This window comes from Echeneis naucrates, chromosome 13, assembly GCF_900963305.1.
Source record: "Echeneis naucrates chromosome 13, fEcheNa1.1, whole genome shotgun sequence".
Classification (NCBI taxonomy): Eukaryota; Metazoa; Chordata; class Actinopteri; order Carangiformes; family Echeneidae; genus Echeneis; species Echeneis naucrates.
In genome coordinates, this window is record NC_042523.1 from 19,458,510 (window position 1) to 19,484,669 (window position 26,160).

A 26,160-nucleotide genomic window follows, 5' to 3' on the forward strand; every position below is an offset into this window, starting at 1 on the left:
CCTGTCCTCAAAGTTCACCTTCATTACTAAGAGGGTAGCAGCTTGATCCTTGAGAAATAATGAATTCAGTCTTTTCCACAGAAATGGCTGATTCAGCTGTGGCAATTGGAAACAACAATAACAAAAGGTAGCCTTGAGCTTTTGTGAATATGAATACTGTTGCTGAAGCTTGGTTCCAAAACATTGACAATGTGGTAAAGAAAAACAAACATCAGGCATTCTTGAACACAATCGTTCATTCAAATGGTATGCCAACAAAAATGTTTGTTAGACAACCAGCATCACACTGTATCTTTGACTGCAGAATTTTTTTTGTTAAGGGTTTTGGGGGTTTCAACCTCTGCAACATGCCTGTATGTTTAATTTTGATTATTGAATGAACCATTTCTTGGTTAAAATTTGAAGGTAACAAAATAAAGAGACTGTCATCTCAGGCAGCAACAGCATAGGCTTTAATGAGGGAATTCACACAACACTACCTACGTAATAAGTACAAACTGTTCTCAGTATTTACAACACTTTCCGTGGGAGTGCCAGTTTCATTTTCACACAATAAATATTGTTAATAATTAACTGTGATGCTTCCTAAGTAACTTGGTTATAACATTTGAATTATGACTAGTTATATAATGCATTGCTATTGTTTGGGGGGAACCTCAGTTTTAAAACTTGTTTTGAAATATGTTTTGAGTGTGCACGTGCAAGTTAGAAGAAAAAATATTTTATAAATAGCATATAATACCATATTTTTGTCAAGGAGGATTAAGCTCTTACAATATACTCCAATGCCAGTAGCATGGATTGCAGTATGGCACTCATGAAACTACACAGCACAACTATACAGTTAAACAAATACTCAAAAATGACACGTGTCAAAAATGTATATAGAACTAAAACAAAACAGTTTAAAATGAAAAATCTGAATTTGACAAAGCTTAAAATGTTAAACTAGTCTTTGAATAAAAAACACAAATCGTTACTTCGTCCGTAATTAATGAAATAGTTATGCAGTAGTGAGAAGTCTTAGTGTTATCTTTAAAGTTTATCCTTGCTTATATAACTTAAATTAACACACATACAAAGCCACTCTACATTAATTGTGTGTCAGACATGGCTCTGCATTAACAAGAAATTAGCTATTGCAGTGAGTTATAAATGAGTAATTAGTAATAATAGTATAGTTAGAGTAAGAAAGTAAAACAGCATTCAGCCAATAAATGGCGCCATACTGTAAGACATTATCACATAGTTTCCTGTGAGGAAAAGACGAACTGGCTCTGGATTTTAAAGAAATAATGCACAGAACTTTACACAAGTTTTCCAGCTAAAGACCTTCATCAAACAACAGTGATTTCCCCTCCCTTTGTTCTCGTGGTCCCTAACCAAAGGTAAAAAGATTAGAGCAAAGGTCTGGAGCAACACCAACTTACTGAAGGGGATATAATTAGCCTCAAGGGTCTTTTTTGGACCTGAAACCCTCTATTCTCCTCCTTCATGACTTATTCACAAGACCTTGATTCTCCTTTGGCTTCTGAGGGTACGCCTTCAAGCCATGCAAACGCTCTGATGGGCTAAGTTCACTGTCAGTTTTGGGTTTTTTGATGAAGGCACTTCAGTACCGTCCATCAATGTTGATGTGGTCACTGAAACAAATAAAATGGCAGCATTTCTAATGATTCAATATAATGGTGCCACATCTTGGATCCTGTGAACGATGCATCTTTCAAGCACAAACTCATCTTTTGAAAGTAAAGCTCAGAAAATAGGGAAAACGTGCAGTTTTCACTCTTTGGCGTAGATAAAGGTTTTCCTCTATGTGTTAGGAAATACTTGTGGTATGTTATTTTGGAGTCCATCAAAGTCAAGAGAAGTTCCTCTGATAGGGCACATCGAGGAGCTTGGGTTGATATTGAGTTATGGAAGATGAAGGGGAGCGTTTTAGATTTATTCTGCTGTCAGCTCAGGGAGGGCAGGCTACATGTGTGTGCACTAGTGGGTGTGTGTCTAAGCCTATGCATTTGTCTGTGTGTGTTTGTGTGTATAGTTGTGTGGGGCCATAGCTGTCTTCCAAGTCGATAGACACACTCTGTCACCACTGGCAAGTAATTGACAGCTTGGAGTTTGCAGTGACACAGGCCTTGCATATATTTCCTCCATTACCTTGTGCGTATGTCTGCCTGGAGTTCTCCCTGGCAGCATTCAGGAGTCTGCAACGTAGCTCGGCAGGGGATTAAACAAACATCTTCTATTCAGGCTCATTGGGTGGAGCGATAAACTCTCTCACAATAACTCGGCCAAATAGGTAATGAAGGTTTTCACTTTCCCATTGCTGATTACTTATTTAAAGCCAATTCGGCTAGCTACTGAACTTCCTGTTGCACCTTGCTTGGTATCCAAAGACAAGCATTTGCAAATAATTTGCTTTTGGGTTTAAACAGTTTGAGTAGTCATTGCAGTGATGGCCAAATCAGAAAAGCATGACATCAAGAGGGTTAAAATAAAAAATACAAGAATTATTTGCATCTGCTAACAATAGCAGCACATGTAAGCTACATGGGAGTGTTTTCAAATCATTTGGCAGTTTCACATCTCCCAAGGATACAGAAAGGCCTAAAGACATTGGCATTAAATACGAAATTTTAGTGATGATCAGCTGGCAATTTTACGAATACCATCGTTTATCTGATCGAGGTTTGTACAAGTCTGAATCCATGCCTATCCGAACTATGGCTCTGTCTGTGGTGCAACAGCAAGGATTTTTAACTGCGTCGTCTTATTACATTTTAGTCCCTCCATTCTCTGAACATTATACTATCAATATTCAGTTCTGTAGTCAGTGGTTGCGTCTCTAAAATATTTATGAGCATAATGATAACTATCAACTTGTAGAGCAAGAGCTGGGCCTATGTGATGATCTTATAGTCCTAATATAAAGCAGCCATTCAGAGGCAGCAGGTTGCAGGTGTCTATTACTGCAGAGGATAATATCACTAGCAAATATGTATTACTTCAAGCAGCATAACATGAACCATTCCACTAAGATGGTGGCTGTAGGGGTAGTGGGGTCTGCTCCCAACAAAATAAAAGATACGTTTATAATGTTGAATTGTAAACTTCCTTATACAGAAGTGTAAACAGCTGAACTGAGCAAATCCATTTACAAAGACCCCGCTAAAGTCTTTATCAATTATCCTCTTTCCCTGCTGCTGCCCTAGACGCCCTGATCAAACAGGAACATTTCTGTGAAAAGCTTGGTGTTACAGCTGCTAAACACTGAAAAGTGAACACTGAGCAAGTATGGAGAGAAAGCAGCAAAGGGTGGGAAAGTACAGCCACAACAGACATTTTTAGCTCTCTCTGTAGAGGTATCCATAATTATTCACTCATATCCATTTGCAGGGAGACTTGGCAGCCTGAGAAATGTTATGCCGCAATTTGTCTTCCCTCTCTCTCCTTCCACTGCTGCCTTCTCCCCAACAAATCGTTAGTTTCACTTTTCATTAGGCTGGATCAATAAGGCGGATCAGTCGCTCGTGGCGAGGATACTGCGTGGCAGACACCCCTCTCCCTCTCGCTGAACTCTTTTTTCTCTTCATTCCTTCTCCCTTGTTCTCTTTCGCTTTGTCACTGACTCCAGCTATCTTTTTCAGCAATCCTCCAGCGAGGGTAGTTGTAAGAGGCAGCAGGAGACAGGAAGCACCAGGGAACTTGAAGGGCCCAGGAAAGAGATGTGATTGCACTTGTGTTAGCCAATAAAGCAAGATTGGCAATGCTGAATGATAACCCAATAAAGTTTAATTAAGACACTGTAACCTCTCAAGCTTACAGTAATAATGAAAATGGGGCTGCACACAGAGGAAGGCAATTAAAGTGAAAATGTAAGGGTGTGTAAGAGTTTTTTCATATTGACACCACAGTAGATGCCAAATGGGAAATGGTAGCATTGATTTAATTCACTTCTGATTATTCCAGTATTAAACACATCTAATGAGATCAGATTTGTTGTGAATATTTTATACTATTTTGGGTGGTGTATGTGCATGCATGAAGATGGAGACACAATGCACATTTTCATTGTTGGGTCAACGCATCAGGCCAAATTCTCTCCTTCACATACATGTGAAAGAGTGTTAAAGACTAAAAATCAGATTTTGCTATTGCTCCCCTTAAAAAAAACTGAAAAACGTCAGTGATACCAGTAAAGCCTTTCTCATGAGCTGCTTTGAACCTTAGTGGCCAGAGGCAATTGGTGCCAGTGCAGTGGTGTTCTTTGGACTGTGTTTGCGTTTCATTTGGACTCACCCAGCACAGTGAGACGGGCAGGACGGGACCTCATGGCAGCCTGGACAGCCTGGCACTCAAACACAGCGTCATCCATCAGCTCGACACGCTGGATTCGCAAATGATGCTCTCCTGAACTGTGGTCTCCGATCACTGTGTAACGAGGATAGCCTGCAGCACAAACACATTTGTTCATTTTTACTAACCTCCAAAAATCAAAGTTCTGTTCATTTGGCCAAAAGCAAGAAGGTAAAGTCATCATTTTAAACCTCCACATACAGCAACAAAAAATCCTAACCAAACACATAAAAGCTCCTTTTTACCGCATCGAGGAAGCTACATGACAAAGTGTTTACTATCATGTTGTCAGCTGTAATTGGCAAACACCTCTAAAATGGGGAAAAGGAAAATGCGTCAGTGTTGCAGGAGGCAATGTTGGCATGAGCATGTCAACTTTTATTGAGCTGCATAACGAGATAAATCAAATAGCTGGTTGGTGAGTAACAGATGATTTTATAGGTGAATGCATTTTTTGATTCATTTGTTAATTTACGAACAATGAATTTTCATGCATGTTTTTACGGCACTCCTGAGCTGCGGTGGAGGTTGCTGCATTCTGGAGAATGTTTTACTGCAACCGTAAACAGGAACAGCTCGAGTTTGAGTTGTTTCAGCATTGCTTGGTGAAATGATTTATAGTTTAATAATGCAAGAAAGCAGAGCGATAGCCAAGGGACCTGGGTATTTTACACAAGTCAGCCGAGATGGTTTCAAAGATATCCCCTTAACTATTATCAAAATATGCATTGCCAGTGTGTTGTGAAGTGTATTCCTCCACTGGGCCAAATAAGAAGGAAGAAGAATGTGTTTGACTGGGAAGCTTTATGGGGTATTTCTCCTGCTTTTTCAATGGCTCGTCTCTGATGATCCCTTTTTCTCTCACTCCATCTTACTAATTATTGTGGATACAGCATGTGGAATGAGAGTGTCTGCTCATAAAAAGGGCACTCCAAAAAATGGGAAGTATTTCCCAATACGAGTTGCTTTTTCCTTCAGTGGTCTTAAAGCAACTGATCAATGATGGAATTGGTCGAAGGACTTGGAAAATTTCACAGCAGATCTATGCCAAACTTTTTAGAAAGCTTCACTCCAAATTTGTGCTTTGTAAAATAAAACTTCACACTTTGGGATCGCACACGTCATTTCCTTTTCAAAAAAGACTGTCAGTTATCCTTCAATTGTTGGATCAATGCCAGCCAATGTTGGAGAGTAAAATATTGACTTCTCAGTAACAGCTCGACAATGACTCATGTTCTCCCAAACACTTCACAGTCTTTCCCAGTAAAGGTTTTACGGGTTGGTTATATGTTTTAGCACCCAAAAAGGGAAGTAACAGACTGGACAGCCTTTTAATAGCTTTCAAGTCCTTGAATTTGTCTACAGAAAATAACCCATCCCACACTCAAGGTCCAATTACAGGCTGTTGCTTCACTGAAGCTAGTTGCCTTTAACAGAGCATGAAGTGGGCTCATTTTATGCTGGTAAGGTGAGTTACAGCTGATTAAGCCACTGTCTGTATTTCGTCCTTCTATGTGTAGCTTTTTATCTTAAGGGTCCAAACAATGGCAGGGTGAACGACAGAATGCCTCGATTTCAATATGAAAGCTGTGGAGAAGATAAACAGAGGAAGGGTAAATAAGTGGCATTTAAATAAAAACAGAGAAGATGGCAGCTGTAGCGGATGGTTTGTGGAGACAGTGATGGAAGCTTCCCTTTGAGTTAGCCTTCCAAAAGCATCCTACACTGAGCTATACGAAGGCTTAATAGAGACATGATCACAACTAAAAGCTTCATTCATTAATACCAATAACCACCGAGTGGTGAGGTGGTTTCCATGTTTTCAGGCCCATGTAAGCGCTTAAAATAGAGGACACACCATTATGTGCTCAAGGTCACCCAGAGAACCATTTTGCTCCATTTTAGATTCATTGATGATTCACAAGGGCAACGATCATTGCACATTCTGAGTGAAGTGACCTCCATTTGACTCCAGTCAACTTACCAGGTGCTTCAAATACAGTACTTGTTCCACAAGCAGAATTTACTTTAAATGCACTTTTGTTTTGCTCATCTTCACTCTTCACTGAAAGGTATAAGTCATGTAAATTTCTCCCGTGCAAACAGATGATCTGGCCAATTACTTCATCCGTGCCTCTGGCAACCTAAGAATAATTTTGCTGTGTGAGGATATGGCTCTGTTCCAGTTCAATCTCTGTGCCTTAGCTGGATCCAAAAGGATCAAAGTCATTTGTGGTGGATAGTAAATGATAAGAATGTTATAGTCTCATTTTCAAAGAAGGCGAAGAGGCTGTAATATGTTTTTGCCACCTTATTAGCGCTTTGATTATGCATTTTGTCAGTATGACGGAAATTATACGAGCACACATGAAGACTGATCACCTCTGCACATGAAATGTATACGAGAAAGGGGCCATTGATCTTAGATCTCAGCAAATTTCAAAGACACAATGTGTTACCCAAAGCAAACAATGTAAAATAGGCCCATTAAGGAGTAATGAATCCATCAGGAGAGAATGGATTTGTCTTGAGGCCGGATCAATGGTGTGTGCACATGTTTGTGTGTCTGTGTGTGTGTGTGCTTCTAAGTATGCACCCACTTAAGGCATGAGCCTGTGATTTATAGCATTCACCTAGGGCCTGTTTCACAGAGTGTAACCACCAAGGGATCGAAACAGTTAGCTTCAGCTGTGAAGAGGTGACTGGTGTTCAGTTTTTTTCTCATGAGAAGATAGAGTGTCACATACTCCCTGCTGAAGATCCACTAAATGTCATCTTCACGTCTCAACAGCTTATTGTCCTATACAATAAATGCATGGCATTACGTGCACGCACTCCCTCCATTTTTACAGCATGTCAACCAAGAGATTCACTTATAGATGTTTTTTTTCCAGCATCATCATATGCAGTAGATACATTCCCTGTCATGGATATTCAAGACATTGATTGGTATATTCTAAGCTGCTGAGGGGCTACTTTACTTTTTTTTTTTTAAATTAGAGTGGAAAAGCATGACACAAAGGGGAATGAATAGGAAATTCAGGGACAGATAGGAATCATAGCCTTTTGTGTTGTGATTTCTTGCACTGAATGGTGAAAGAGTTCTCTCGATTTAATCACTGCTCCTGTGAATGGAGACAAGTCCCAAGCGGAGTATGCCGACACAGCTTCTTTCTCTGAATAAGCGAGCAGACCTATATTATTGAAATGCTCCATGCATTTGATTCGTTACACTTTTTATGTACACAGCTGCCACTTTCTTTTCATTGTGTACATCGCGCATTGGATGCACCATCACTTTTACTGCTGCATGCATTGCTTGTTTATGTCGGCAGGCGTGATAAAAGGACAGCTGTGGAGCATTTTATTTTGAAAAAGTGTCATCTGTCTCAATAGATGGCACTCAGGCCCTGTCCCTGTCTTACTGTTGATTTTAGCAACCTATCTTTTCCATGCAGGAAGCCACTTTTCCTCATACAACACCCTGTGGATTTTTAAAACAGCTTAAGCGAGAAAGATCACGTCTACTCAACATGTAAGAATAAAAGAATAGTTGTGGAGACAAGGTCAGGTCTATTCATTCGCTCTATAATTGTTAAACTATTCACAGACTTTGGATTATAGCTTGATCTACTGTAGTCCTCCACTACAACCTTCTCTCTGTATTCTTTCCTCCGACTTTGCCTGCTTTGGAAAATAAGATTCTATCTTTTTTGTCTGATCTTGTTCAATTAATAAACTACAAGAGGATAAAATAAACTCAGCTCAGCTCCACTCTCTAAAAACAATTGTGCTCTGTGTTCCATTATGTCTGTTCCTCTCTCTCTCTCTTTCTCTTATTCTATCTCTCACACTCATAAGCCCACTCCCTGTCTGTCTCCTCTTTCTCTATAGGAGACTCGAAGACTGCAGGGCCATTGTTTACTGCAACCTCTCATCATCCCCTGGGCCTGATAAGGACTTGAGGAGGGAATAGGATGGCTTTACTGGGGCTCTGTCAGCCACTGAGGTTTAATTACAGACCACATCAGTGACAGTGAAGCCCTCTAAGAGTGTTTGGTAAAGGTCAGATGGTAGAAGACCCTCAATCTCTAGTGGAATACATTTTTAATCATTCCTGATCAGAGGAGACTTTTGTGTTTTAAAAATTGCCCCAGTTGGATATCGTGCCACTGCATTTTGAATTGCAATCGCTGCAAATCTCTTGATGGGCACAGACTTAAGTCGTGTCAGGCAAATTGGAACGCTTAAAAATAAATCCTGTGTCTTGGTAGAGTAACATCCTGTTGTGCATACGGAGAGCTGTGCACAAATTCAGACAGATAACTGTTTTGGAAGAATTTAATGAACATTTCAATAAATTATGTGGGTGTACTGAGCTTTGATATATTTTCTCATTCAAAAGTGCAGAGCCTCAAAAGGTTGTAAATGTTTATGTAGAGAAGCAAAGTATTGAATTCATCTTGAATTCGTCAAGGTCATAAATATACATATCTTAGTGAGCGGTGAAACAACAGGCTACTAAATGACAGTGCAGTCGTCACTTCTACTCCAAATTAAACAATTAAGGCAATTACACATGAGGTGCAGTGTAATTAGAGGATGCCAGCCACTCTTCAAAAAGCCATTTAGCAGCCTGAAGCACCAGAGAAAGACCAGTGCCACTATTGATTTCACATTTCATTCAGATTTTTGTGCTACTCTGCCAAACACAAAATGTAGGAGATTTAAGTCCGTATCTAACACAGAGACATAAATGAATTTGTGATTCTGTTTGGTCATGAAGTGTGATACCATTTTTGATGTTCCAAGCAACACTTGTAACTTAATACTTCTTTGTAACACAGTATAATGGGGCCTCTTTTATCTGTCTGTGGAATGATATATTTGGCAGAGGGTGGGATGGTGACATGAGGGGGCTTTAGATGACAAACAGCAACCATTTGAATATGACAGTTATTACAGAGTATAATTAATAGAGGAAACTGAGGGGGATGAAGAAATGCAGGGTGACAAGGGGATAAATGTTGCTCCTCACCAGAGAGGTCTCTGCCAACTCCCAGTGCCAGGCCATCTTTGATCCACAGGACAACGCCATGGTAACCGGGGATGGTGCATGGTAACGTCACAGGCTGGCCTGCCACCACCACCAGGTCCTGTGGCTGCTGGGAAAACATGGCCTCTACCCCTTAAGAACAAAAGGAGGAGGAAGAAGTTAGGTCCAATCCATTTGAATCAGTACATTATTTTAGTTTAATGAAGACGTGGGCCATGGAAGATCCAGGAGGATGAGCAATGGAGTTTCTATAAACACCTGCTTTTGACGTTTCAGGCGGTGAGTGAAATGAAAATGAATGGAAGTGCATCATGTGCTTATTTCTACCAATTTCACTCAAACCACATGTCAGAGAGAAGTTTAAAGAACCCTATAGGGTGATTTACAAATGTGACATATTCTTTGACTATTCATGACATGGAGACAAGATACTGTACATGCATCCGAGGTGTCAGTGAGACACCAAGACTAAAACACACTTAGAGACAGCCATCACAGTTCAGCATGGTTCATTTATGAAGGATGTCACTGTACAGATGGGCTGGGCCTGTACACACCACAGATAACACGATCTTGTCTGCCAACACTGCTCGAGTGGCATACATTAACTCAAGCTCACACCAATGTATTCCAACTGTGCAAGTGCTATTAGTGGCACTCCTCTACTGCGTGTTCAGACAGAAAGTGGTGTGCACTGAACTCCATTAGAGGCAGAGGGTGTATTAATGGGGGGAGGATACTGGGGGCGGGAGGGGGGAGGTTCACAGTGGTATTGGCAGGCTGCCTATCAACTAAAACAAAATTTTATCCCCTTCACACACACTCAATGTGATTTGAGAGCACAAATTGCAGTATAAGTTTAAATGTGTCTCATTGTCTCTCACATTTTACGGTAATAGTTTTGTTCACAGCTTTTTCTTTGTTCCAAATTTCATTCTCAAGTTCATTCTCAAGACAGCCTAATATAACCTCGATATGTGGGAAAACACAGACACAATGAATTGGCCACTCACACACAATTTGTAATGCAATCATATAAAGGCTGAAAGAATAAAATGAAGTAAATTAAAATGATTAGCATGGCAAAGACAGCCAAACATTCATCTCACAACAACTTTGTATCGGATTGCACTCAACTACTGCTCTTCTCTTGATACTTATGTTTATATTCAAAGAAAATTCCTTATCTTTTACCAAATAGGGGAAATTGATTGTCCTTTGTTGGATGAAACCGAACCCCATCATAGAAAAGACTGCTGTCAAACTGGAAACTGATTTTGATTAAGTTTGAAAACACCATTAAAGTCCCCACAAGTCCTTTTTCAGCATTGAGCTGAATTCCAGGTGATGGATAGTTTGTTAATGATGAACAGACGTTTACCTATTGATTTATGCTATGCCTACTCTGCTCCTTACTCTACCTACACAACACAGACACACACATACACACACACATAAATTTGCACAATGTCTCATTTCAATTCACATCTATTACTAAACACCTATTACTAAAACAGCATCAGGGAAAAATAATGTGCTATGCTTCAAAGCATATCGTATACTGTAAAGACCATTTCATCATCTTGAGACTCAGCAGCTTCTACCTGACTAGCCAGCCCCTTTGTCAATGTGCATGTTTATAGTAGCAGATGCTGGTGAGGTGAGACTTTATCTCACCATATATATTGCCCTTCAAGCCCAGACAGCTTAGTTCAGCCCTGACTGTGCTCCCCAGTGAGGAGCTTATCTCACCTATTCTCTGCTACTGGGTCAGCACGCAGATGAAGCACGCTAACATATAGACTGCTACTCGACAGATCTCCTGGCACATTTTGGAAAAACACTCCAAACATCACAGGATCTTGTATTTGCTTAGTCGTGACCGATATTATCAAACAGTTCAACCTGAGCTGTAACTGATTTAACATTGGAGGCATCTCTTCGTTTGGCAGCACCCATGAATCTTTACTTCCTACAAACCTGCCAATTTCCTCCCTCTCTTGTCTCGTGCGCAATGAATATTTGGGGATTAGTTTTCAGAAACAGGCTATCTGTCATGTTCCTATGCATTTTCACCATGAAAATTTGTAAAATATCAACTTGGTTTCAGCATTCAATTACGTAAAAAGCATTCTTGGAGATTTTGACAGACAATTAGCAGTAAGCGTTCATGCTAATTCCATGTCAAACTTTGCCCTGAAACTGTAGTAAACAAATATTTCTCAAACAGCCCCTTTAAAAATATTAATTAGCACACATCTCTCACAAAAACTAGACATAAGCAAGACACTTTAGGAGCTTGTTTGTATGTTTTCTCTAGTACCAAACATGGTTTTCTTGTGGAGACGGTCTGCAATGGTGATTGAGCTTTGATCATTGTTTCATTTTTACAAAAGGTTGTAATTTGCCCTTTGGGCAGACTGGAGGCTACAGTTAGATGCTAACTGAAAGTGATGAAAGGGCCTGGCATTACCTGAAGTCTGCTAAGAAAACAAAAAGATGTAAGACAAGATTTAACACAGGGACAGCTCTTGGTGTGTGAAGGAAACATATTTGATCTCAAACTCACAACATTTCTGTTACACTACACAGGTCTACACTGTCAATGCTAACAAACATTATGTAGCACCTCTCTCTTTTAAGGGGACACTGCACTCAGAAATCTCATAATGTCCTCTGCAGCATCATTCAATCAATTTAATCAATTAACATCAAAAATGTAAATGCACTGGGTGAAAAAGAACATGAGAGACTGAACTGTCACCGGTTTGTGCTTGTCACAGCAGTTAAAACACGACCCCCTTCATTAGATGTAAAGCCTTGCTGAGTCTTGCAACAAGTGTGTCTTGGCAGTGACACAGTGAGTACAGAAGGTGGTGTGTTTCAGAGGGCTGGGGCTTACATTAAGGTGGATCTACATGGAATAAATCTCTGTCACATCTGTCTGATTTATTGTTTGCTGGGCCTCGCAGCATTGCAAAAGAAATGCACCCCTCCCTAATCAGCCCCTTCTTTATTCTCTACCAGGCATGACACGGACTTTACATTCATTTGTTCATTCATCTTCTACCACTTATCCATCTCCAGGTCGCGGGGGTGCTGGAGCCAATCCAAGCTCTCATTGGGCGAGGGCAGAGTACACCCTGGACAGGTCGCCAGTCCATTGCAGGGCCTGACATGGACTTATTCATGAAAAATATCCTCACAAGTTAGATGTTCAATTTAGAATGAATCATCTAATTTTGCAGATTTTATCAGTGAGGGAGGGAGATGACTGTGCTCAGGTGCCCGCCGAACGGCAGATCCATGTTAATGGATCCTAATGGGGTTTACTAGAGAGCTAAGTTGAAAAAATAATAAATAATATGACGAAAAAACAGTCTAGACATGCCAATTTGCTGTGAAATAAATGGGCTTTGACTTCAGGAGTCAAGTTCTGTAAATGTGTGGGCACAAAGAGCAGAAACACACACCTTTTGTCTGTCGCCAGAGACAACAGACAGCCCCCTGGGTTTTCTCACTCAGCAATAGCCAAACCTGCACTATGTACTATGAATAGAACATCAACCCAAAAAAACAGAGACTTACTTAGTTTGTTTTCACATACTGTCTGGGAAGATTAGAAGCAATGATGGAGAAATGTTTTACTTCAGCTCTCTGGATTTGCTAAATCGAGCATTATGCCTTTTCTCATATCTTTCATAAGATCTTATCCACCTATTATCTTTTTCTTAAAGAGACCTTAAAGAGATTCTGACAACATTCACATCGGTTACACGCAGGGTTTGATAGTTAGATAGCTGATTGAAAGCGTGTATCGTCTTTTTGTTTTGTATGTTTTCTATGTTTATCTGTTCGGGCTGAGTGGTAAACTAATTTTATTGATCCATTTGAATTTCTTGGTTTTTTTCTTGTAAGGGATATATACACAGTCTATTCTGACTCAATTTTTTTTTTTACACATGCTGCAGGCCCACGCCCTATTTCATTTATCTGCACATAAATACAAAATGGTTCAATGGCTCCACCAGGAAAATTAAGAAAGTTGAGCCCCTCGCTGCAGATTGAGGTACATGATTTAAAATTGGCTTACTTATGTATATCCCAACGTACAAAAAGGTCCCTTTGACTAACAGGAAGTCAGCCATTTTGATTTAAAGTTGCGATTTTGATCCCTTTTTGACCATTTCCATGCCTGGTACGCTAACAAACTCCTCTTTGGCTTTAAGCCCAATGACTTCACATTCACTCAGTATCATCTCAAGACCTGGAAGGTGACTAATTATTAAAATTGTTGTCGTCCATTAGACCTGTGACACCAATTGGAACATGTCATCATATAAGAGGAAGTCCTTGTAACTCCATCATACTTTGTCCAGCCTGCCCCGAAGTTCGCACACATGACAAGACTCCCACCCTGAACACTATGTCTATGTCTATGTGTCAATATTGAGTAAAAGCGTCACCTACTGGAAACAGGAACTCATGTCAAAAACATCTTCTCATTTACACTACCAGTCAAAGTTTGGACACACTTTCCTATTAATTTAAATGAGAAAGTGTGTCCAGACTTTTGACTGGTGGTGTAGATGATATTTAAACGGTGTGTCCTCCACTTCATTCACTACAACATGAAGTAGCAGGTTTTTTCTCTAGCGCCATATATAAACGTTGCTCACACATCAGCTCCAGCCAAACATTTTAAGATTAACATGTTTGGGTGTGGGCAGGTGTGGAGTTGCACACGTCTGTGAGAGCCTGTTCATCGCTGCTTGCAATGTGAATTTTATTTATCTTTTGAAGACTAAATCCCCTGCAAACACCTATGTGTTGCACTCTACAGGGAATGTTTGACTGTAAGTGTTTTTCTCAAGTCATTCAAACAGATACTGCCTTTAGTATGTTCTCACAAGTTAAAATGAGGGCATGAGCAAAGATACAATTCCTAAAATGGAAGGAAAAGCATGGATCAAGGGTCCTAAAATGCCTGTCATTACAGTGTTTGTAGGTTTGGTCATGGTGGTGCCCGGTATTCGCTGCAGTAATGGCAATTCAGGCGCTGAAATTAAAAAATTTCTAACCTTTTTCCATCAACCCTTCAACAAAATTTGGAATCTGGACTGATGCTACATTTCTCAGAGCAGTTGGGGCTTTAGTTACATGGCCTCCTTCATTCGTTCATTGATCTTCAACCACTTATCCGTTTCCGGGTCATGGGGGTGCTGGAGCCAATCCCAGCTCACACTGGGCGAGGGCGGGGTACATCACCAGTCCATCACAGGGCCAACATACAGAGACGGAGACAAACAACCACTCACACTCACACTCAGACCTACGAACAATTTAGAGTCACCAATTCACCCATAGGAACTCGAACCTGCGACCTTCTTATTGTGGGGCAACAGCACTAACCACTATGCCGCTGCGCCGCCCTGACCTCCTTCATTCATATGCAATACCTACCAATAATAAATAATTCACAACTCTCCATCAACTCCATTAGAGGAGGCATGTATCACCATAAATCCGTCATCCTAATCAGAATGTTCAATCCTTTATTCCTAATACTCCACTTCTTAGACACTTTATTCATAAAAATATAGCTTTACCTGTTAAAAGAGCTTTGAATATGACTACTACTATGAATTTGGCTGAATTTGATTGATCTCGGTGAGTGAACATGGAGATCTTTGATCAGGACTGCCCAGTTGTTTGAAATGGTGGGAAAATAGCAGGTAGTTAAAGCCTGCACGGAGAGCCATATTCGTAATGTGGACTGGCACGTTGCATCGCCTAATGTTGTCATTTCACTTCAGAAAATTTGTTTACCATTGGACGGATGCTGCATTATCACATACTTCAGCACTACCCCCCCCCCCTCAGTGCCAAGTGCCCCCGATTTCCCAGCTCTTTGCCAATCAAGCTTGAAAATTACCATTACTGACAGACATCCAGGCCACTTCACAGAAATAATCAGCATGCTGTCTGTGCAGCATGTGGCCACACAGCACCAAAGCTTAGCCCAGGATCATTATCAAAAACTATTACCCCTCTGTCCTGCCTGGCAATTTAGAAGCACAGGGGGTTCTGCAGAATATGTTGTAGCTTTGTGAGTTAGTCATATATATTGCATTCTGGTGGCGAATAAAATGCGTTCACTTTTAAGGGGGTGTGTTGATGTGTCGGTTAGTTTTCGGGAACACGGAAGTGGAAGTAATGGTGAGAGATGCAGGTGGAGGGCGTGAGGGAAAAAAAGGTTTATTTTTTATCTGCCGCTAACTGACTGGTGATGCTGCCTCAGGTGACAGGTGTTAGAGGCTTTTCATCAATTCATACATCTCCTCACCAGATCTTATGCTCCTTTGAAATGCCATTCTTGTTCTTCATCAGCAACTACCAATTAGTCATGTACTCACAACTCCAGCATGCATTCTCTCATTCTCACAGCTAGCCTAATGCCCATAATTTGTGGACTTTAATTATCTGCAGCATAATCATTAATTTGACACTGTCAGTGAAATATGCTGCTGTGAGATTCATCAGACCATCTAGAGGATAAAAACTTGAGGACAAAAAAATTTACTTCCACCTTCCATGTGGTCACGTCACTCCCATCCATGTTTGTGAAAGCCAGTTTCAGATTGGTGATAAATGATGATAAAAAAACACTTGGAAAGATTTTTTTAAAAAAAGGAAGCACACTCAACTTCAGAGGTGTTAAACACCATTACTGCGAGTGTGTGACAGAAACTTGGCAAGAAAACAGCAAACTAACTAATTACCAGTTGTAACCACTGAAAGTCATGCTTCAGACAGCTATGTTTTATAGTTCAGTTTATTAATAATATAAATTCAGAAGTAAGGGGTCACTGCAGAAGTCACCCAATAATTCTGATTAGCTGGCATTGATTTACTACTGTAAGGGTTTAATAAGGTAATTAGAGCGCCTTTTTGTTTTTTTCATTTGGCACTTTGACGGTATAGGGCAGCACAGCGGCATACTGGTTAGTGCTGTTGCCACACAGTAAGAAGGTTGCGGGTTTGGTTCCCAGCCTGGGTCCTTTCTGTGTTTTTCTCCCACCGTCCAAAGACATAATGTTTGGGTTAACTGGTGACTCTAAATTGTCCGTAGGTCTGAGTGTGAGTGGTTGTTGGTCTCTGTCTGTCTCTGTGTGTTGGCCCTGTGATGGACTGGTGACCTGTCCAGGGTGACCCCGCCCCTCACCCAGAGTGAGCTGGGATTGGCTCCAGCACCCCCCGTGAATTGAAGATGAATGAATGAATGAACTTTGATGGTATAAAATAATAACTGGGTATATTTCTAATACCACATGTTTATGTACATAATAAATGGAAATGAATGGAAAAGGCAGTGCATTACACACAAACACAGGACTAGACAGACTATGACAAAGCACACTAATCTCTGCGTTAAGTCTGAGGGCATGCAGGCACTAACTCTGCAGATGAAAGTGACTCAAAATCAGGGTTTTTTCGACATAGAGATTTACGAGGCGACTGCCTCTGTCAACTTTCATGCAACTTCCAGCTCTCAACAGAACTCTTGACGTTTGTCTTTGTGAAAAACCCAATTTCTGAGAAGTATTCCACTCTGGATTTCTGTCATGTGCTTCAGCAGTTTCGGCGCTACACTGATGTGGTGACACTGTATCATAATCAGCGCAATGCGCTGGGGACAGTGGTGCCAAAACTGCCAAAGAAAAAGACAACAGCTGCAATTGTCTCCAAGTAACTTCCTCCATAGAGAATCTGCCGGCAGCTTCCTGATTTTCGGTGTTAATATATGAATCCAAATATGTGCAGTCACAGGGAGCAGAAGGGGCTGATGATGGAGAGTGTCAGAAACAGAGTGCAAGGCAGGACAAGGAGTCAAGGCAACCAGATTCAGCTGAAAGTGAGGACAAGTGTACGAACTCATGACTTTCACAGAACCAGGGCTTTTCACCGGCAATGGTTAAATAAATGCACCCGGCTCACATATGATGAGCATGTTGCCTGTGGCACAACTATTGTGTCCCCATGCTTCGGCTGACTGAGACATAAGAATGAAGACAGAAGGAGAAATGAAGAATATATAATATATATTTATACTATCTTCTACAAAATATTTCTTGAAAGCTTTGCATGCTAATCATGTAAACATGATCACTGAGCCTTGAACAGCAAAGAGCACCTTCATGGGGGAAAAAAAAAAAAAAAGACCCAACAAATTTGTAAACAGCACAACATGTAGCAGAAAAAGGAGGGCTACACCCTATGATATCTTAGAAACTCAAGTCAGTCTGACAGAAAGTGCCTACAGTGTGTTCTGAAAAATGAAAATTACATGAGCCCATGGTCATAGCATTTACTGCAGGTCTGCTCTGGATGGTTGTCACTGCGGCAATGGTAAATCTGTTGTTGGAATTCAAACCTTTTTAACAAGGTTTAAGCATGAATTGTTAAATGGAATGATGCAGTTTTTCTCAGAGCAGCTAGGGCTTTTGTTATACAGCCTTCTTCATCAATATAAGTCAAGCCTTAGTAACAAGACAGATTTCAGACTGACTAAGCGCACCGTTCAGACAAAGGACGATTATTTTACACTGGGATAGAAATGTATTAAAGTAAGACATTAGAAATGCATTTAAGAGCTGAAAAATGTATAGCTGAGAATAGTCACCACTGGTAAGGATAGTTACAACTTATTAATTTTTCATAAAGCTCTATCAAGACCATTATTGGAGACATGCATCACCATCAATCTGCTGTCTTTGTCAGAATGTTCAAATCCTTTATTCCCGCCTGTCCTGTTGTAAAACAAACACTGCATAGCCAGACTGATGATATGCCAAGTCTATCTGTGTCGCGATCCCTGTCATTATGAGTAAAATTTTTCTGTGGGGATGCAAATTCATGAAGCTGGGAAGATAAACATCAGTGCTGCCGGAAGACGTTGTATTTATGCCCTCTCTCACACTGTGCATTAGTGGAGCATGACAGTTGCCAAGGCACAATCAAGACGGATCACCTCGGATGATGACTTCTAAAAATTACAAATGGCAACAGCGGGAAGGCCTTGCAGGCACTCGCTTTATCATCAGCTACACGGCCAGAAGAAGTGAGATTTCATGGACATCACAAACTGGAGTATTAGAGGCCACAAATGGGTTTATTAAATCTTTGGGCTCTATCTTTTTTGGCAGTGTGCATAAAGTTTACTCCACAGGTCACTGAGGCATCATGAGCCATAGAAGGGATCTTTACCCTCTTCCAAAAATCCAGCGCAGAAAACAAACAAAATCTGTTTGAACATCTCCCATAACAGATAAAGGGAGAGAAAGTTTTAATGAAGTGTAAAGGTCCTGAAGGTTGTCAGCCTCTAAGCAGTCCAATAGAGCCAAAAAAAAACAACAAAAAAACAAAACCAAAAACAAAAAACCCCAAACAAACAAAAAACAATACACACAAAGTAGTCTACTTACTGAATGTATGTGTGCTTTGTTCTCTAAACACAAGATCTCATCTGGCCACTGATTGTAATTACTGTTATAAAGCAGCAACTCCTGTGGGCCGGTTTCCAAGGTAACTACAGTTCAAAGAGAACAGTTCAAATATTCTATTTAGCATAAATGCGACCGAGCAGCACATAACCCTCCCTCCTCTGGCTGGTATTGATTAGAAAAGTGTGGTGAAATGGAGCGACTCACTTTGCAAACCGGACTACTTTTTTAGCATGCACTTTTGCATAATGGGACACAGGGACATAAAAGAGATGCAAATGAGCGCGGGAGACTGAGAAGAAGAGAAGGAGTTTGGGTGTTCAGATGGGGCCTGATTGAACAGGAAGGGGCCCTTCTGTTTCCCCACTCCATCATTACACCTTTTCTTTGTCACCTTTCACCATTCGATCACCTCCTGCTCCTTCACTGCTGTCTGTCACAGGTGTATTTTCCTAAATGTTTGCATTCACATCCCAAAGCCAGCCTTGCTGCTTGTGTGTGCTTGGCGAGTATGGCTGTATGGCTGAAGATATCAAGGAAAGATGACAAGAAGATTTGCAAGAGGAATATGTTTGTGCAGGGGGGGGTACTTGAAGGGTGTTCAAAGTGAGCCTACATTGGGATTGATCATGTTCATTATGGAATGATGAGCATTTGAAACAGACTCAGGTGGCTGATTTGATGGATGTGGTGCAGAGAGAGCCTTAGTCCAATAGGGCAAATCATATATTTTGAGGGAGAGTCCCATTTTTCTATTACATGGCATGTCACAGGCACAGAAAGCCACATTAAGCTGCCTTTTGTCCAGCAATAACTCATATTTTGTAGGGCTGACAAGATAAAAGTGTACCTTGACTTTCAAGACTTGGAGCATTTTCTTTTCTCTTTAAGTGAGATTAAATCAAGAGATATATCAGAGCCAATGGACAATGAAGCTGACAGCAATGTATCTGAGTCCCTGAACAGTTTAGAAAAGGTTTAACTCAGATAAAGGTTTTAACAAGGAAGAGAAGTCGCTTACAACCTGTACTGCTTTAAAAATACCTAAAGATGTCTATTAAATTCAGTTTAGTAGGATAAAAACTCAACTTGGGCATTATAAGTTTTGCATTTTAATAGCACCAATAGCTAATTATTAATTTCTAATGGAGACACTCCCTTTCTGTGTGACGATTGTTCATAAGCACCATCTTTGTGGCATTGGAGCATTTTCTATAGGGATCATTACAGTAGAAAATGTGTGATGGGGTAGTGGCCGGCTGTTCCATATATAGGCCACACTCTCGAGGCGAGGTTACCACGATAAAACACTGACAGCGCTTTGAGCTTGTTGCTGCTGTCAGGAGTCCACTGAAATGCACTTCATGTATGTCAAAGTTCCCCTTGCAAAGCAAAGTTGAATACATTTCCATTGAATCTATTCACTGTAAGAGCTGGAATAAAGGCATCAGCATTCGGTTCTTCATGAGGAAATGTTGGGTTGCATAAGACAGTGTGTGAGGTCGCAGGCAGGACAACCAAAGAGACTGTAGTGTGAGAGATTTGTGGGAAAACTGTGGGCTCAGCGAGCTTCCTTTAACTTAGTGGGGCCGGGCACTCGACGATACGAGAGTACAAATGCATCTGTTGGTGTTGTTATTACTCTTGCACCACTTTGACAGCCTTTGTGGGGACTTTAAAAAGCTCCCGAGTCTGACTCAAGTGCCACCTACTGGGCACAGGAAGTCTGCTTATTTGTAAATATTGTCTGATTTACATATTTACATGGTTTGCTCTTCACATTGTCTACTATGACATGGCATGACAACTGGTAGGCGTTCACAACAGCCAAGTAGTGGAGACTCAGGAAGTCGTAATAGCTTCAAAACACATTATCCGATCTGCCCCAAATTTGGTATCCATGATAAGACTTTTGTCCGGAACACGTCTATGTGTGATGAGCGAGTCGTACTCAGAGCGCCAGATACTGGACACAGGAGGTCAGCTTAATAACATAAACATCATCCAATTTACATCTACACAGCAAATTCTCCACCGCACCATGCAGTGGGCACATTTGTAAAATGTTGCATGAACACCAACATTGAGGTTGGTGCTGAAGTTTCAAGAATATTGGGTGGGGCAAGTCCAGGGGATTTGATTAGCAGAGGTGTGCCAGGGCCCAATCATCGCTGCTTGCAGCTGTAATAAAGCCAAAGCCAACACAGCCAAAGATTCAGAGATAGATGTACCTCAACTGCTTAATGGTTTTAAAATGATCATAATCACAATCAAATTGTGCAATAAATGTGAAGGAATGAGCGATGTGTCAGTCACATAGTGTTTAATGGTAACTGGGGAGGATATTTTCACAAATGTTGTTTTAACAATAACCTGGCAGAAATTGAAATGGTCTTCTGTAAATAGGAATGTGACCTCATTAAAAGAGATGCCTTCACCGAGCTTTCACTGACTCATTAATACCCCATTCAACACCATCAAGACAGTGGACACATCATTTTCCCCTCATCGCTGTCAACGATTTGCTTCCCTTGGAGACAGCCTCATCTCATTCTTTTAGCGGGCTGCTGTGACATTGAAAGAGACCCCTAATCAAAACATTTGTCTTTCTTTCAGCTGGAGCTCAGACCGGTGAATGAGAGCTGACACCAGAGGGAGACGTATTTGTCCCAATCAGGGCCTCATCTCTCTGTCACTGCTGGGTGAGTGTTTCATCTCGACAGGGCACTGATGAATCCGCCACTTAGCCTTGATTTGGAGGAGCGGCTTTCCACAGCCCGAATGCCAGGTTAAATCACAACGTCAGTGGCTCAGCCATAGCCATCTCAGGCAACGCAGACATCCTGCCTTTACCATAGATGCTCATAAATGTTGTAATAATGACCCCTGCACTGTCTATTGTTCAGCGGATTGCAATCACAGTTGTGTGTAAAAAGGCGATATTCTAGTTTTTTTGGCCATGCATTCTTAAAATTGTGTTTGGATGAGTGTCATAATTGTAAATTATGCCTCCTGATTCTTCTTCGCTTTTTTATTTCGTAAATGTAATATTAAAACGGGTCAATGTGGAGCACGGTGTCTGCCTTGATCCTCAAAGAGTGGGTGGACATGGCATCGCACCAGTTCTTTATGCAGAGTTTAATACTTGTTCAGATAATTCACAAATTTGCCACAATAAAGTACAAAAAGAAATAATAAAAAATGTATAACAAATGTCAGAGCACCACTTAAGACACCATAATGAGATACAGCTCAACCAACGGCCACTGATCTTTTGAGTAATTTTCAAAGAGAGGTATTTCAAAGGGAGAGCTCATAACCAAAGGAATGTTATATCTCAGGAACGCCTTCAGGAAATTCCATTAAATTTGGTACAACAATTCTCTTGGATGCAGATTTTGGTGGTCAAGGGTCAATGTCAACGTCAAGGTCACTGCAAAACATGCTTTCAGCCTTATGAATGCAATATCTATGGAATCTGTCAGCACAAATCAGTATTTGGTGGTCACAGTGATTTCACAAAACACGCTTTTGTGTACACATAATTTAGCTATTAAATTTAGCACAAATGCCTGATAAGGGAAAAAGATTAAGCGATAACATTTTATATCAAAATGGTCAAAGGTCAAAATTTCTCTAACATCATAAAGTGCTGCAACACAACATGATTCAACTGCCAAGCTTACATTGTTTAACTTCCAAAACAACTCCAAAGACAGTAATCCAATTCCTGATAGGCAGCTGTCATCACCCTCTTCCCAATGACAAGACAGCCTCTGTACTTCCAGTCGAGTGTGTTTCTCACTTAACCGCAGCGTGGTTTGCAGGATATTCGGTGTCAGCGGCCCTAGATGCAAACACAGCTGACGACGATGAGTGTAATGGCTCTGGATTTATTCAAATGCAGGTCCATTGCGGCAAGCGCTATCTGCTATATTAGTGAAAAAAGCTTTTTGGGAGAGTGGAGAAAGACTTGTGCGTGTGTGTCTCTATAGAGCGAGATGAGAGGCAGACTCCTGCTAGCTACACTACCTGTCAGACTGAGTGGAATGTTGTTACAAGACAAGGAAGGAAAGGAGGCTTTATCAAGGTGTGCAGAATACCACTGACATGAGATAAGAGGCCTGAGTCGGAACTACATTATGCCCCACCTTCACTTAGAGGACTCTGTCAAGACAGGAGTAAAGAGATCCATTTCAGTGTGGGACCCACCATAATACTTCACTGCAGAAAGCCATTACCTTTCAAGTATACACTCTATCTTTAAGTGCATATAAGGCAATAAGCAGACACTCTATCCTGTAATATCATTTGGATTACCAAAGCTTTTCTTTGGAATCTGCCCTTAAATGGGCAAAAAACATTATTTCCAGAAAGCTGTAGGCGATGTCTTTAAAGTGGTGAAAAAGGCCAGAACACCGTGGCGTGTTTGGAGCTTTTATACAAGGTGTGGTTTACAGCGAGAATACCAGATGAGGCAACTGTCTGCAAAGTATACTCATCACGGATGGAGCTGGAGTTCAACCGTGTGTCCTAGAGCGTCCTCTAGCAGTATCTGTGACTCTTCAGCAATACATTACTGCGTCTCACATGGGACCACAAAATATCTCCCATTGGACTTACTATCACGCTGCCACATTGCACACAACACCCTCCTTTTTTAAGAAAATCTCTCAATCAAAGCTTAATTTGCATTTCAAAGTACCACTTTACAGCCATGGCAAGGACATAAAATTACATCTGCCTTCAAATAACTAAATGGGAATTCAAAATAGTGTAAAAAATGATATAAAAGTAAGAGCTGGCAGAAAACTAAACTTGTCATATTTTATGTCATTTACAGTACATTAGCAAAATGCCATAAAAGTGCACAGCTGTGCGAGATACAGCAGTCACAGGATTTAAGGGACTTAAGGCAGTAATATAAATGGGAGGTCAATGATAGAAAAAGGTTTGCCAGAAAACTATGTGGGCAAAAAGCCTAAAAACTAATTGAAAATCCTCCTTTTACTTTTAGCATTTTCTCTCTGGAGCCATGTCATATTCTAAACAGATTCATATATTTAATGTGGTGTTTATGAAATGACTTTGCTTAAATGGAAACACATCCACAAGCTTTTTTCCTTCACAGTGGAGGGTCAATGACCTCAATCAATAAACATACGGTGTGCTTTTAACAGATGGTATACATCCATACACCCAATTTTAATTCATTTTCAAAAGCAACCAGGATGTTTCGTTCCGAAAACATTTTGGATAAAGAAGTTTGACAGAGAAATGCTACTTGTACTGTTAGCAGATGGTAACAGTCACTCCACTTAGCCATTGTTGGCGATTCAGTGAGTGAACACAAAGAGTGGTCCTCACTGGATCACAGGAGTGGTTTGATGCTGAGGCTCTGGTACCTCTCATCTCGGGTTACTGTCTCTCAGCGCTTCTGGCCTCCCCCGGGGCACTTCGCCACATCCAGCTCAGCATCCTGGTTACTAGACTATGAAGTCTTTCCCAAGACTACTCCTCTCCTTTTTTGCACACCTCTTGAACTTTCTTTTGCCGACAGCGTTGCCCAGGGCTACAATTCAGCTCCCAATAGTAGAAAAGCTCTGAACCCCACCACTCCTCCCATCTCAAGCTTCCTCCTCCTCCTCCTCCAAAACTTATAAATTTATCTTCCCGCGCATACGTCATCTCCACCTCTACTCTTTCCTATTTGTCTAATCTGATACCAGCATTACTTTTCACAATTTCCTTTTTTCAGAGACAAAAGAAAAAGCAAGGAACAACCAAAAAGGCACCTTTGCCCCCTTTATATTTAACCTTGGTTAGGTTAGGTTTCTATTTCACTAATGACTCTGACAAGTTTTTACAACAAGGTGCTCCCATGAAGTGTTTAGACAGGAAGCTGAGTCGTTTGAAAGCGGAGGTCACAGACACTTCTTCAAATATTCTTTAAAAGCCACAGTTTCCAAAGTGGTTTCCACGAGCTCAAGAAGCAATGATCAAGTGTGTTACTGAATACCTTTTGTATCATTAATATTAGGAGAAAAAGTCAGGCTGCTGTCAATGCGTTACAGTTTAGCTCCACTAGAAAAAGGCAAATCATGCAAAAGAGAGACGATCGAGAGAATTAAAGGGAAAACACTGAATGACCACTATGGGTTTTAAGTGGGGGAAGCAGCCTTTGCCTTAATGAGAACTCATTGGGAATATAGACTGTTACGGCCAAAATGCCAAGCATGAAAAGCCGACGTAAAAACGAGGTCATCTACAGTAGAGTTCTCTTCAGAGACAAGCGATGCCTCATTATATCAAAATGATTTTCAATTTAGACCTGTTCAAGATCCAGGGTCGGTCTTCATCACCTCTCCACTTAGTTCGGGTGGCTGCTGGGTTGTGGAGGCAAATCTTAAACCACTCAAAGTGGCGATGACATAGGTTCTAAACCAATTAGAGACCCTCTCAACAAGAAGCAGTCATGGTCCGATGCAGTTTATACCAGGCACTTACAGCCTCTTCTGCACTTGGTTTTTACCGGTCTATGAAATGCCTCCATGACTGCAACACTTATGGAGTTACCTTTGGCTATTAGCCTCGGCTGCCATTGGCGAGGCTGTCAGAGCTTTTATCACGGTGGCAAGCAGGTTGCCAGTTGCAAGTTGAAAAATTCCACAAGGCTCTTACATAGACACAGACACAAACACACACGTGAACACTATAAAGTGTACACACAAACACAAGTATCTGTACATATGAATGTGTCTGCATATAGTAACTGCGTGCAGCTTTTTGAGACACTAAGGGAGCTAATGTGCTATTGAAGGTCAGGTCAGGGGAGATTAGAGCGGCTGCCCCACACTGACAGTGTGACCTTTTGTAAGGTAGTCCCCACAGTGTGACTTCTTTGCTGTTGTTTTGCTGCATCTCTGGGGCAACGGCTTACAGTGCTTGCAAAGCCCACGGGCTTGTACTCCATACAATCATTTGTAATTTTATCTAAGGTGAGAGCACATGGGAATAGAGACCATAACAGCCAAACTGAGCCCTGCCCGTCATCATTAAATTGAATGTGAGCCACCTTCATACACATCCAACAAACCCTCCATCCTGACATTTCATGGCAAATTGGAAAGTACCACTGAGGGATAGGCGACTTTTTGGTGGGCAGGAATTCTAGTCCCTAAAAATGAAACCACACTGATGCCTTAAAAAGGTACACGAGTACCTCCCCTGCTGCTCAAAAGG

The 26,160-nt window shown here is 41.0% G+C and overlaps 1 protein-coding gene across 1 annotated transcript in view; it reads right to left on the bottom strand.

Annotated features, from left to right (window-relative positions):
- Positions 1 to 26,160, bottom strand: part of kirrel3b (kirre like nephrin family adhesion molecule 3b) — a 146,067-nt gene that overhangs the window by 44,964 nt on the left and 74,943 nt on the right. The window contains exons 3-4 of the mRNA XM_029516668.1: positions 9,398 to 9,547; positions 4,303 to 4,452 (exon numbers count right to left, since the gene is read on the bottom strand). Of these exons, the coding sequence (XP_029372528.1) occupies positions 4,303 to 4,452; positions 9,398 to 9,547 (300 nt within the window). The remainder of the gene's footprint in view (positions 1 to 4,302; positions 4,453 to 9,397; positions 9,548 to 26,160) is intronic.